Below are 15,166 nucleotides of genomic sequence, written 5' to 3'. Positions count from 1 at the left end.
TTCAGATGACTAAAAGTTTTGCTTTGCTTTAACATGTGATTTAACTAAAATATAAAGCAATCTTAACAGAGAAAAACAAAGTAATTCTCAAATCGTAATACGCTGCCTATTTTTAAAGAACACAAATGGTTATTTAAAAAACTTTTAAACTTCTATAAAATAATATAATACACAGTTTAGATTTTGAAAGGGTTCTTGAAAATGCTATTTCACAATTCTGTAAGGCTCTATGGTTCAATTAAATGTGGCCAATTAAACATATAAATGTATTTCCTCCCACTCATGAATCTCCACTAAAACGCTAGAAAGGGAATCAAATACTATAAACCACAAGAAAAAAAGAGAACAGAGAAAGGGAGAGCAGCAGACAAGAGATTTCAACAAAAGTTTTCAATATGGAAAGCAGATGAACAGGTGATGACTGATTTGGTAATGCAGAGGAAGCCACAAAATAAAGCGCTAGGTGAGAACTATTCTGTGGTTACCCCAGCACATCAACCCAGGATCTAGGAGGGGAGGGACAGAAAACAAGGGACCCTTCGGAAGTCTCTAATCAAAAGACTTGATACCCTCTTATCCCACATACGAAATATCAACATCCATGAGCCTGTCTAAGCACCACACACACACACACACACACACACACACACACAGGCAAGAGACTGGAGGTTTTATTCCCTAGGGAAACTGAAGGGACTCGAGATTTGGTGACATCAGTACAGTGGATAATGAGAAGAAGGCACATACTACCACATGGTGTGTAAAACACAGGGGGGAGCTTAGAAAGGGGGAGTCAAGGGCTTCAGGAACAGTGGGGTCCATGTAAGTGAGCAGCACAGATCTCAGAGAGGTCAGTCTGATGCATGGCAGACCTCCACTGTGGAGCAGGAGGACGAAGGGTTCCAGAAGCACGATTAGCAGCCTTGCCAAAATTCAGAATACAGATTAGAAAATGAAGGAGTAGAGAAACTCAGTCATACGTTTCCTGGTACGCGTCAAAAGCACAGATCTGACCGGGGGAAGCCAGCACAGCTAAATGGGATCGACACTACTTCTGCTCCATATCGTAAGCCTTTTGGTTCTACTTGCTTTTTGTCAACCAGGGGCATGTATTTATTTTGCGAAAGGTAAAAATGATTAAGTCTCTCTGAGATTATATTGAGTGAAAAATACAATAACTTCATAAATAATACTGCCAATCATTTTAAACATATTAAAAAAAAGGTGAAGGAAGTATGTTAAATGTTGAGGGTGGTTCTTTTTATAGTTTCAAGTATTTTCCACAATGATCAGCCATTTAAATTTAAAAATCATTTAAAAACCATAAGAGAAAAATATAAAGTACTTAAACAATACAATTTATATGTGTGTCACTGCAGAAAAACCAACAGAACATTCTGAAAGAAATACAATAATCAAATGCTAATAAAATCATAATGAACACAATAAATGTGATTACAGTGAACCAATGAAGGTTTTACTAGGCCTGAGTCTAATAAAAGCAACTATTAAAAACACTTGTGAATTTCATCAGAATTAATGATTACCTCACTTGAATAATATTCAATGAAAATTAGAAAAACTACCTTCTTCTAGGACTGGCAGTTACCTTACCAGGGCCCCTTCCCCTACGTATTCCTGCATCGGAAAGAACTGTCCAAACCTACTCTCAGAGACTCTACAGTTTCCCTTTGGTGACTTGCTTGGTATTCAACACCATTTCTGACATGGTTTTTCCCCCATAAATGTAAATACCTGGTTCTGTAGTTTATGACATTAGTATTCAATGAGGACAGAAAAAAAAAATCACAGCTTACCATTTTTGTCTAATGAAGCCTCACTTACATTAATTTTCTCTCATACCCTAGCACCAGACACAGAGCCTCTGTCACGTGTTAGCTGACCAAAATACGGATGAATAAATCAATTTTATAATGAAATCTCTTTTACGCTTTTTCTTCTGCAAGGCAAAGAATCCCCGTCTTTTATTGTGGAGATGTTTCCTCTTAGTCATTAATAGCCTTCGTGGCTTTCCTTTAATTTCCTAATGTGTCTTAAAAGGGCGAGGCCAGAACGGGGCACAATGTTCTGCTGAGGCTGTGACCAGTCAGGAACATACTAAAGGAGGGTTTCCTGGTGTCGATGATACGTAAACATGCAGTCATTCCGAGACCACACTGTGAATTTCCACACGTAGAATAATGTTGAATCACTTACCTCAAGAACCAACCACAGTTTGTCTCCATTTATTTTATCCTTCTTAAAGTACATGCCGTAGAATCTGACCACATTGGGGTGGTCGGAAAGCGTCTTTAAGATGTTATACTCTGCTTCGATCTCTTCATCGATATCCTAGTTTTGAAAAGTCATAGGAAGAAAACCATGAGAAAAACATGAATTATGTCAAAGAGACATATTAGAGCCCACCAAGTAGAGCATTTAATTTTGTCAAAACAAGGTTATAATAATGGCTTTTATTGTGCTCAATTGTACGTATTGAAATTTCTCATGCCATTATGTAAGGGAAGACATTGTGATTTTCCCACTAATCAAATACATCTCTAATTATGCTCATTTCACTGAGTTAAAAAGGGACAAATGAAAGACTATTTTTGTAGGCAGTTAGAAAGAAACATACATGAAGAAGACTCCAGAAGATATTCCTTTCTTTGCGGTGTTAACTTTGTTTCAGGGGCAAAGCCATTGATTTGAAATAAAAACTTTTAGCTGGTTCATTTTGTTCCCTTGAAATACAGGATATGTAGAAGCCTTCAAAAACTAGTCGTATAAGGAATAAATTCCTACTTTTCCAAAAAAGTAAAATAAAGTTAGACATAAGATGGCATCCAGGCTTTAGTCAGCTAACAGCCCATTTGCCAGAAGTAGAACAGGTTGCTACCCTTGCCAACAAAAATGCAAGATAACAACCACTGAGTCGTGTTTTTAGAAAACCACAATACATGAAATGACTCAGAGTAATAATAAGAGAAAACCTTCAAATGCTGTTCTTACAGTAACATTTAGTGTCCACTTTGTTTTATAACAAAATCATGTAATGACAGAGCCGGATTTAGACCACAGTTCTAATTTGAGAAAAAGAAGCTAAAGCTCAGAGAGGCTGGTGACAGAGCTGGTTAGGGTAACACACAGGACTGGCCGGCAAGTCCATTGCCTCCTCCCTTCCCATTCACTTTATCCCTTTCTCAGATAGAAACATACTATATCAAAATTCATAATAGTAAGGCTCTTTTAATAAAAAAAAGCCACTGGGTAAAATGCTTGGGATGCATTTAAATTTATTTTATTAAGATTATAATCTCTTGGTTATAAATCTTTTTTATTTGGCTTGTGACATGATGAATGAAGAGGAAATCAATAACTCTGAGAAAAACATATGTGTACCATGACAAGAATAAAGGCAGCAAAAAAACCAATTTCATATCATGGTTATGAAACCGATATATTTCATTAAAGCAATAGAACAAAACATGATTTTTAAGGTTCATAGCATATGAAACAGGAGTAAATTATAAAAGAATAATGGCCATATGTACTCATAATCCATTTGTCCTTCTGCATTTAAGAAGTACAGGAATGGGAGAGACACGCTGGTTATGGGGCCAGACACAGGATCCAGCTGGAGCCCTTCCTCTTGCCACCATGAACCCTAACCCATACTTGCAAAGACCAGAGGAGAGAGGTACAGTCACTGCGGTATGGCTTAATTTGTGTCTCTCTTCCTTCAGATTAAATAGTAAGAACTGGGGCGCCTGGGTGGCTCAATTGGTTAAGCATCTGCCTTTGGCTCAGGTCATGATCTCAGGGTCCTGGGATGGAGCGCCAGGTCAGGCTCCCTGCTCAGCAGGGTGTCTCCTTCTCCCTCTGCCCCTCCCCCCACCCCCAATCCCTACTCGCACTCTCTCTCTCTCAAATAAACAAATAAAATATTTTTTAAAAAATGGTAAGAACTTTCCAATAGGGAAATATGAAAACATTCAGCATCAGTTAAGCCTGGACATAGTTGTCTCTCTCTCTTTTTTTTCTTCCAGTGTATCTAATTTATTGCTAGAAAATTCATTGCTCTCCTCTGCTCAAAATAATATGAAACGCTGTAGTTATAACGGGTTTAGTAGAAATAAGCAATCAAAAAAGAAAGCACAACTTAAGATGCACAGAGACCTGGAGACCTTTTGCAGAGTCCTACAGTTTGTTAGTGTAAGAGCTGTGACAAGGACCAGGAGTCTCACGTCCTTCCCAAACACCTCACCTCACGTCATCTCTGTCATGTCACACCCCACCATGTGTGCAAGAGTCAAGTAACTGGAGAAACTGCTCTCAATAGAACTTTGGCTATAATGTGATCACTGAGCTTAATCTGGCTCACCCACGTGCTGTGGGAGAGCTACATATTTCCCAGGAGATGAGAATGCTCCAAAACAGCCAGTTATCCTTCCCAGGAAAAAAAAAACAAAAACAAAACAAAAACAGGGTGGGTGACCTCATCAACCTCTTTATGCTTTTCAAGGCCAAAAAAAAAAAAAAAAAGGCCTAGAAGGTTCCTTATCACACAAGTGCTATTCCAAGAAAAAGCATAAGAAGATCCCCACTGGGGCATCACTTGAAGAGGCCATATGCACATGCAATTTCCGTTCTTCACAAGGAAACTCACCCTGATTATAAGTGAACACCATTTCTGCTTTGGAAACATTTCAGCAAACCTGAAAATTAATTTCCCATCTCCAAAAGAAATATCAACTAAAATAAAACATTTCTGGGTTTACTTAAGAAACATTCTGCCTGAAGCCTAAATAAATGCAGGAGGAAAAAGAGATCTGGCCAAGATGACATTTTAGAATTACTTCTAGACCCTTGAGTCTGTGTTCTTACAATTTTTTGAAATCTAAAATAACATTAAATCAACCATTGAGCTATGGAGAGCTGCACTTATTTATTTACTTACTTGTATTATATATTTGTTCAATTATTAAATATTTATTGGTCCCTATTGTATATATTAAGTATATAACAAGAAAAATCTAATAGACTTTTTTTTTACATTTTCTACTGTAGTTGACATTATGATAAATAAATCAAGTTACCTACAGACTTTTTAACCGTTTAGTACAAATAAAAACGAAGTTAATCAGCCAAAAAAAAAAAGGAAAAACAACATGACATACATGAATTGGGTCCAGAATTTTCACTGCTGCTTTTTGGCCATTTTTTTTATTCAACGCTTTAAAAACTTTCCCGTAAGTTCCTTTGCCAATCGTTTCGGTGATTTCCCATGTATCAGAAGGATCAGGAAAGTTATCAAAGATGATTGTTTTTCCAGTTAATGGAAGCATCTCACAAGCTTAAATCACTGCAGAGAAAAACACAGTTTCGGCTACAGTTGATTGGGGATATTAAATGGCACACATAAACTCATGGGAAATTATCTCACATTTCACTGATATGATGGAAAATATACAGCAGTAACCAAATGTACTCAGAATTATAGAAAATTTTAATTTCAATTCTTTTTGCAAACAGATTAATATGAGTTTAATAATGCTTTGTAAATAGGGCTTTATTTCTATGTTTAATATAGTCCCATATTAATTGCTCTTCATTCTTTTCATATTAAAATAAGAGGCACATATTTAAATGACTTTGATATACTGCTTTATACTCAGATATTAATACAATGAATCAAATAATTTAAAATTAACCTTAAAGACGATAAAATTCAATGTAGTCAAGGCAAATCCCACACTTTGAGGTGATTGTGTCTTATATCACTCCTCTATGTAAAACCCAGTAATGGGTCTCCTCATATTGCTTTTAGAATGAAATTTAACACAAACTACCAGGTCCTTTAAAGTATGGCCCTTGCTTAATGTCCTAGCCTCATGTCTCAACTCTTCTTCCAGACACTACAAACCAGTCACCGGGATCCTTTAAAGTCATTTATTTCTTATTTAAGGATCTTAGTAGACATGAATCCCTTCTATTTTCTGCCTGTGGTTTCTTTATTAAATTCCAACACCTTGTTATCTTTCAGATCTTGGCTTAGATGTCATTTCCTCTGAATGTGACCACTCTCCATCCCACTTGGGTTGCATGCCCCACCCCGGTACTTGCATAGCACTCTACCCACGTTTATTGGATCTTATGATATGCCCAACACCTGGCACAGTGTTGAAATAATTAAGAGAATACAGCCAATGAGGTCACATGACTTTTAAAAGGAGATGTTACATGTAACCTGAAATAAGATCCCAGGTTTCTTGACTTCCCAGTAGTGTTTTTAACTTTCTACATTCTTCCTCTATTACATTCAACCATTTGTATATAACCACACAGACACACACACACACACACACACACACACACACAAACCACACACACAAAGAAAGTAAAAGAAAGAGCTCCCAGAACTTCTGGTGGCCCTTATATTTTTCTCAATTATCTGTGCAAAACCTCACAATCTTCAATGTTAAAAAGTTGCATGTAGTTGTGCATGCATACACGCAGAACACATCTATTAATAAATAGATATTAATACTACAATAATAATGTTAGCCCATGAAATTCATTGGTCTAACCACAATTTTCAATCTCAGCCACACCACCAATCCACTGAGTCCTCACTTTCTTTATAGCCATCAAGCATGTTCAGTCATCATTCCTTCTCCATTTGCTTCCTCCTCAGCATAAATTCTACAGCTTGAGTTATTATGACTTCCTAGCAAACACCCTCAACATACTCTTGTTCCTCTTTCTCCACCATCAGTCTCCCAGGATAAAAAAAAACCAAGTCTGTTAAACCCTACATGTCTTCACACCTGTGCCTGTAGCTAGAGAAAAACCATACAACCATACTGACTGGTTTCACTTCAAATTCAGAATAACAAACAAACGAGCAGACCCTCGACGCTGCCTACAAGCCCTACTGTGCTCCCTGGTTTGTCTATTCCTTTCTCATTATTTCACAGTGATCCCTCTCCTCACATTTTTCTGTCCTCAATTGTTCTTCTTTGCTCTCTATCCCCACCCACAAAATTTCCCAACTGATGCCCTTACTTAATAATTAATTGAAAAGATAAAAGCAACAGTAAACGCCTTAAAACTACAAACTTCTCATCCTGAAAACTACAAACCAATATGCATCAAACATGAGTTCATTCTCATTATCCATCATCGATTTTTGCTGTGGCCTCAATCAGTCTGTTTCTTCAGTTCCTTCTCAGCCTTCAGATTTTGGCTCAAACATTACTTTCTCAGAAAGGACTTTCTTGACTAACCTTTGTAAAGTTAACTATCCCACATATTTTATTTCTCCTTTAGAATGTAAGCTACAAAAGAGTATAGACTTTATTTTTACTACTGTATCTGCAATTCCCAGAACAATGCCTAGCACATGGTAGGCAATTAGTAAATCTGTCAAAATGGGCAAATGTTTACCTGTTAATTCTGACAACACAGACCTTAGCTATCTTGTTCACATTCAAAATCTAATAATGCCTAACTCTGTGCCTGGCATATAGTAGATGTTAAATACAGCTGTTGAATAAATTAATCAATATGGTTCTTCAAAAGAAGTTCTTAAATGAGGGAGAGAAAAAGGATTAGGGAGAGCTGAAAAGAATTTGAAAATCTAAACAAAATAAGGATCATGTTCTGATTCATTGCACGTAAGGGCACATCATCTCATAAATGGCTATGAATGCCTGCTAAAAATCACAGCGCTGCGTAAAAACACACTTATGAATAGGCCTTAGAACACTTAATCTTTATGAAATTTGTGCCTTTGATCCCAAATGCAATGGAGTAAGTAGGAGGTAATCAGTAATAATCATCCACTTTAGTGATTTCACAATCAGTGACAAGATAACTACTTCTTACATCTATGTACTTGAATCATGCAAATAAGCATTTATGCCAACCATCTAATGTAAAAGTTAGACCAAAAGACCAAATTAAATCTTGTTAAATGCCTGCAATAAGCGTTTTTAACCACAAGAAACATTCATCATATGGAATACTGCTTTTCAAGTGGTAATGTTAGTGAATACAATTTTAATTTCTGCTACATTAATTATTAGGAAGTAACTATTGGTATTTAAATATACAGGCATAAGAATAACTGAACACCTAATGTGTGCAGAGTATTTTAGAGTCTTGGGGATACAAAGATAGGCAACTCATGGATAGATATATGTAAGTAATATTATGAAAAGTGGCAGATAATAGAAACAAGCCTAAAGTGCTATAGCAGCCCAGGTGAAGAAGCAATTAATTCTGAAGTGATCATGAAAAGATACAGAAAATAAGCAGTGTTGGAGCTGGACATTGAACATGAACAGAAGTTTGTCCAAAACATAATTTCCTCTTCAACAATTCTCAGATAAATATTTAAAGCAGTGCATTGTTATATTATAAAAAATTATAAAACAATAATCACAGAATAACAAAAGCACAGGTGTTTTGGAAACAGAGAACACCTAGTCAAATCTCATTTACAACAAACAAAACTCCCAACAAGTAGGTAAAATGAAGTCTGAAATGACTTCCTCAAAATTAAACATTAAAGAAGTCAAAACCTTCAAATAGAAGCAAGTCTTCTGAATCTTAAGCTATACTTTTTCCAGTATTGATAGATTATTATTTAAGAATAAAACAAAATATCAGTTAATAAACAACTAATTATTTAATGATTATAGTAGGCTGTATTCTACATGGCAATGAATGTTCATATTTTTTTCTAGTCCTTTAGCATTCACAGAATAAAAAAATAATTCTCTAGTTTATGAAATGAAAACTAACTTTTAATTATATGATCATATGGGCTAAATAATGTTTTGGTGTATATACTTAATATATTTTGACATATGTATTTACCATAATTCCAAAAAGATACTTCCATTTTAAAAGCTACATTTTAAAAATGAAGAATCATCTTTTTGAATTGATTTATTATATATTGAACCGCTGAGGGTTTTTTTGGTCACAATAGAAAAAAGACCATATTACAATGAAAAAAGTGTCTTACTTCAGGATCTTATCATTCATCTCAACACTTATTTTGACTGCTTTTTGTAAACCCTACCTTCATTCTTCTTTACTAAAATAACCAAACTGCCCTCATGCTCATTCTAAAACACAGAAGGACTGATCTCCCATTGGGCTGTGTCTTCCCTCTGCCTGGAATGCTCTTTCTCCAGATATCCATATTGCTTACTCCCTCACTTCCTTTAATTCTTGCATCAGCCATCACCTCCTCAATAAGTCCTATCCTAATAAAATGCCGCCTTGCCCTCCTCCATTCTACCCTACCTCCAAACTCTTGGTCCCCCTTTCCCTGCTCTATTGTCATAACAGTTTTTACCTCCTTTCATGCTATATCACTTCCTGTTTATTACGTTTTACTTATTGTTTTTCTACACTACTAGAATGTAAGCCCATGAGTATTGAAATTTTATCCAGGTTGTTCACTGATCTATCCCAAAGACTCTAAACCCATGACTGGCACAGAGGAAGTTCTCAATAAGTATTTGTTGAATACTGGATAGAGATGAATAAACACAGTAGCTAGAAAAATTTCAGATGATTTTACCAATGAATTCAATCAAAAATTAAGAAAGAAAGAATGTCATGTTATACAATCTTTTTTCAGGGACTAGGGATAGAGGGAACACCTGAAAGTACCTACAAAGAGATAAAAATTATTTAAAAAAAAAAAAAGCACCAAACAGAAATCCCAGATACGAAAATTAAAATACTTGAATTGAAAAAAATTCCCTAGAGGAGTTTAATAACAGACTTGAACAGTCAGAAGAAAACCAGCAAACTTAAAGCCAAGTCATTTGAAATTTCAAGTCTGAGGAGCAAAAAGAATAAAGAATGTAGAAAAATGAGCCTAAGGGACTTCTGAGATACCATAAAGAGGACCAATATAAGCAAAGAAGGAGAAGAAGAGGGAGAGGGAGGGGGAAGGGGAGGAAGAGGAAGAAGAAAAAGGAGAAAGAGAATGAGGCAGGGAGATTATTTGAAGAAACAATGACTAAAAACATCATAAATTTAAGGAAAAGACAGGGATGTACAAATCCATGTAGATGGACCTACAAATCCAAGAGGCCCAACAAACTGCAAGGATAAATCCAAAGAAACCCACACTGAGACACATTATTATGAAGCTATCAAAAGACAAAGACAAAGAAGGAATCTTAAAGGCAACAATAGAAAAGCAACTCATCATTTACAAGATTTCCCAGCAGAAACCTTGTAAGTCAGAAGGCAGTGGGACAATATAGTTAATGTGCTGAAAGAAAAACTTGTCAACTGAGAATTTTATATGCAGCAAAACTGTCCTTTGAATATGAGAAAGAAATTAACATTTCCCCAAATAAATAAAAGCTGAGGGAGTTCATTACCACTAGANATAGAAAAGCAACTCATCATTTACAAGATTTCCCAGCAGAAACCTTGTAAGTCAGAAGGCAGTGGGACAATACAGTTAATGTGCTGAAAGAAAAACTTGTCAACTGAGAATTTTATATGCAGCAAAACTGTCCTTCGAATATGAGAAAGAAATTAACATTTCCCCAAATAAATAAAAGCTGAGGGAGTTCATTACCACTAGACTGTCCTACAAGAACTGCTAAAGAGAGTCCTTCACGTTGAAATAAAGGATGCTAGACATTATATAATGATAAAAGGATTAACTCACCAAGAAGATATAACAATTATAAATATATCAAAGCTCCAAAATATATAAACATTGATGTAATTGAAGAAGAAATAAATAGCTCTACAATAATAGCAGAAATCATGTCCAAACTAGATGAAATGGACGAATTCCTAAAAACATACAAGCTACCAAGACCAAATCATGAAAAAACTTAAAATCTGAATAGGCCTATAATTAGTGAGGAAATTGAATCAGTAATCAAAAACCTCTCAACAACAAAAGAAGCCTAGGACCACAGATTTACTGGTTAATTCTACTAAACGTTAAAGGATAATTAACACCTTAAACAAAAATTAACATCTTAAACTCTTAACAAGCAAGGACTAAGAATCCTTAAACTCTTTCAAAAAATATAAGAGGAGTGACCAGTGCCTAACTCATTCTATGAGTCCAGCTTTACCCTGATACGAAAGCCAGGCAAAGACACTATAAGAAAAGAAAACTGCAGACCAATATCCCAATAAACACTGACACAAAAATCTTCAAATAAAATACCACCACTCTGAATTCAATAGCATATTCAGAGGGTCTCAACAGCATATTCAAAGTATCATATACAATGACCAACTGGGATTTATTCCTGGAATGCAAATCAATCAATGAAAATCAATAAATGAATACATGTCATTAACAAAATGAAGAGTAAAGAAATGATCATTTAGTAAAGAAATGATGCAGAAATGCATTTGATAAAATTTAACACTTGTTTAAGATTAAAAAAAATATTCAAACTAAGAATAGAAGAAAACTCCCTGGACATAATAAAGNAGAAATGATCATTTAGTAAAGAAATGATGCAGAAATGCATTTGATAAAATTTAACACTTGTTTAAGATTAAAAAAAAATATTCAAACTAAGAATAGAAGAAAACTCCCTGGACATAATAAAAGCCATCTATGAAAAACCCATAGCTAACATCACACTCAATGGTGAAAGACTAAAAGCCTTTCCTCCAAGAACAGGAACAGGCAAGGAGGCCTACTTTTGCCATTTCTATTCAATACAGTACCAGAAGTCCTCGCCAGAGCAAGCAGTCAAGAAAAAGAAAAAACATCCACGGATAAAGAAGATGTAGTATATATATAAAATGGAATATTAGTCAGCCATCAAAAAAATGGAATCTTGCCATTTGCAACAATGTGGATGGAACTAGAAGGTATCAGGCTAAGCAAAATAAGTCAATCAGAGAAAGACAATCATCACATGATTTCACCCATATGTGGAATTTAAAAAACAAAACAGAGAAGAATAGAGGATGGGAGGGAAAAAATAAAACAAGACGAAATCAGAGAGGGAGACAAACGAAAAGAGATGCTTAACTATAGGAAACAAACTGAAGGTTGCTGCAGGGGAGAGCAGTGGGGGGACGGGGTAACTGGGTGATGGGCATTAAGAAGGGCATGTGATGTAATGAGCACTGGGTGTTATAAAAGACAGATGAATTACTGAACTCTAACTCTGAAACTAATATACCCTATATGTTAATTAATTGAATGTAAATAAAATTAAACTAAAAAAAAGAATAAAGCCTTCCCATATCAAAAGTGAAAAAAAAGGGGCGCCTGGGTGGCACAGCGGTTAAGCGTCTGCCTTCGGCTCAGGGCGTGATCCCGGCGTTATGGGATCGAGCCCCACATCNGAATAAAGCCTTCCCATATCAAAAGTGAAAAAAAAAGACATCCAAATTGGAAGAGAAGATTAAAATTATCTCTATATCTCTATTCTCAGCTGACTTGATCTCATATATAAAGAACCCTAAAGAAGCCACAAAAAGACTGTTAGAACTAATCAATGAATTCAGAAAAGTTTCGGGGTGCAAAATCAGTTTCATTTCTATACACTAACAAGGAATCTGAGAAGGAAATTCAGAAAACAATTCTATTTACAATAGCACCAAAAAGAATCAAATACTTAGGAATAAATTTAAGCAAGGCAGCANAAGTGAAAAAAAAAGACATCCAAATTGGAAGAGAAGATTAAAATTATCTCTATTTCTCTATTCACAGATGACTTGATCTCATATATAAAGAACCCTAAAGAAGCCACAAAAAGACTGTTAGAACTAATCAATGAATTCAGAAAAGTTTCGGGGTGCAAAATCAGTTTCATTTCTATACACTAACAAGGAATCTGAGAAGGAAATTCAGAAAACAATTCTATTTACAATAGCACCAAAAAGAATCAAATACTTAGGAATAAATTTAAGCAAGGCAGCAAGAGACTTGTACAGTGAAAACTATAGAACACTGTTGAAAGATATTAAACAAGACACAAATAAAGGTAGAGACATCCTGTGTTCACATATTGGAAGACTTGATATTGTTAAGATGTCAATACTACCCCAAACANGAAAAGTTTCGGGGTGCAAAATCAGTTTCATTTCTATACACTAACAAGGAATCTGAGAAGGAAATTCAGAAAACAATTCTATTTACAATAGCACCAAAAAGAATCAAATACTTAGGAATAAATTTAAGCAAGGCAGCAAGAGACTTGTACAGTGAAAACTACNCGGGAGAAATTGGAACTCTTGGGCCTTGCTGGCGGGAACGTAAATTAGCGTAGCTGCTGCAGAAAATGGGATAGTGGCTCCTCAGAAAAACACAGAATTAACAACAATTCTACTTTTGGGTATATATTCAAAAGAATTGAAAGCAGGTTCTCAAAGAGATATATGTATATCCATGTTCGTAGCCGTATTATTCACAGTGGCTAAAAGGTGGGAGCAACGCGCATGTCCGTCAATGGATGACATGCACTGATACAACGTTGTATAGACATACAATGGAATATTNTAGAACACTGTTGAAAGATATTAAACAAGACACAAAGAAAGGTAGAGACATCCTGTGTTCACATATTGGAAGACTTGATATTGTTAAGATGTCAATACTACCCCAAACAATTTATAGATGCATTCCCTATCANAATTTACAGATGCATTCTTTATCAAAATCCCAAAAAGAAATAGAAAAAAATATCCATCCTAAAATTCACACAGAATCTCAAAGAATCTTAACCCAAACAATACTAAAAAGAAGGATAAAGTTGGAGGTCTCACACTTCCTGATTTCAAAACTTACTTCAAAGTTACAATAATAAAAACAATGTGATACTGGCATAAAGACAGACATACAGAACAAAAGAATAAATTAGAGAGTCCCAAAATAAAACTTCACATATACGATGTTCAAATGATTTTCAATGACTTTCAACAAGACTGCCAAGACCATTAAATAGGCAAAGAACAATCTTTCCAACAACTGGTGCTGAGAAAACTCGATAACCATGTGTAAAAGAATGAAGTTGAATCCTTATGTTACACCATATACAAAAAATTAACCCCCTGCATCAGGCTCCCAGATCAGAGGAGAGTCTGCTTGGGACTCTCTCTCTTTCCGTCTGCCCTTCCCCCCCCCAATGATCGCTCTCTCTCTCTCTCTTTCTCTCTCTCTCTCAAAAAAAAATAAATAAACCTTAAAAAAAAAAAAAAGATTGAAAAAATTAACCCCAAATGTATCAAAGACTTAAACATAAGAGCTAAAACTATAGAACTTAGAAGAAAAAATAGGGAAAAGCTTCATACGGTGGATTTGGCAATGACTTCTTGGATATGACACTAAAACACAGGCAACAGAAAAAAATAGATAAACTGGATTTCATAAAAACTCTTGTGCATCAAAGGACACTATCAACGGAGTGAAAAGACAACCTGCAGAATAGAAGAAAATATTTGCAAGTCATGTATCTTATAAAGGGTTAACCAGAATGTAGAAAGAACTCCTACAGGACAACAACAAAATAACCCAATTTAAAATATGGGCAAAGGACTTGAATAGATGCTTGTCCAAAAAGATATACAAATGGCCAATAAGCAAATGAAATGATGCTCATCACCACTAATCATTAGGAAAATGCAAACCAAAACCATAATGAGATACTACTTCACACCCATTAGGATGGCTATTACCAAAAACACAGAAAACAAGTGTTGTTGAGGTCGGGAGAAATTGGAACTCTTGGGCCTTGCTGGCGGGAATGTAAATTAGCGTAGCTGCTGCAGAAAATGGGATAGTGGCTCCTCAGAAAAACACAGAATTAACAACAATTCTACTTTTGGGTATATATTCAAAAGAATTGAAAGCAGGTTCTCAAAGAGATATATGTATATCCATGTTCGTAGCCGTATTATTCACAGTGGCTAAAAGGTGGGAGCAACGCGCATGTCCGTCAATGGATGACATGCACTGATACAACGTTGTATAGACATACAATGGAATATTACTCAGTCTTAGAAGGGAAAGGACATTCTGACACATGCTACAACATGGATTAGCCTAGGAGACATTATGCTTACCGAAAAAGGGCAGCCACAAAAGGGCAACTATTGCACGGTTCCATTTACACAGAGTACCTAGAACAGTCAAACT

The 15,166-nt window shown here is 35.5% G+C and overlaps 1 protein-coding gene across 7 annotated transcripts in view; it reads right to left on the bottom strand.

Moving 5' to 3' along the window:
- Positions 1-15,166, bottom strand: part of MYO3A (myosin IIIA) — a 236,746-nt gene that overhangs the window by 215,097 nt on the left and 6,483 nt on the right. For 6 of the 7 annotated variants that reach the window (XR_004620761.1, XR_004620760.1, XM_034643926.1 and 3 more), the window contains exons 3-4: positions 5,181-5,365; positions 2,218-2,352 (exon numbers count right to left, since the gene is read on the bottom strand). Coding sequence is in view for 4 of the 7 variants with exons in the window: in XM_034643926.1 (XP_034499817.1) it covers positions 2,218-2,352; positions 5,181-5,348 (303 nt within the window). In the remaining 3 variants the exon portion in view is untranslated. Of the gene's footprint in view, positions 1-2,217; positions 2,353-5,180; positions 5,366-15,166 lie in introns of those variants that run through there. The other variant, XM_034643930.1, reaches the window with a different exon arrangement.

Source organism: Ailuropoda melanoleuca, chromosome 15, assembly GCF_002007445.2.
Source record: "Ailuropoda melanoleuca isolate Jingjing chromosome 15, ASM200744v2, whole genome shotgun sequence".
Lineage (NCBI taxonomy): Eukaryota > Metazoa > Chordata > Mammalia > Carnivora > Ursidae > Ailuropoda > Ailuropoda melanoleuca.
Note: the sequence above shows the minus strand (reverse complement) of the source record. Positions and strands in the feature narration are given on the sequence as shown.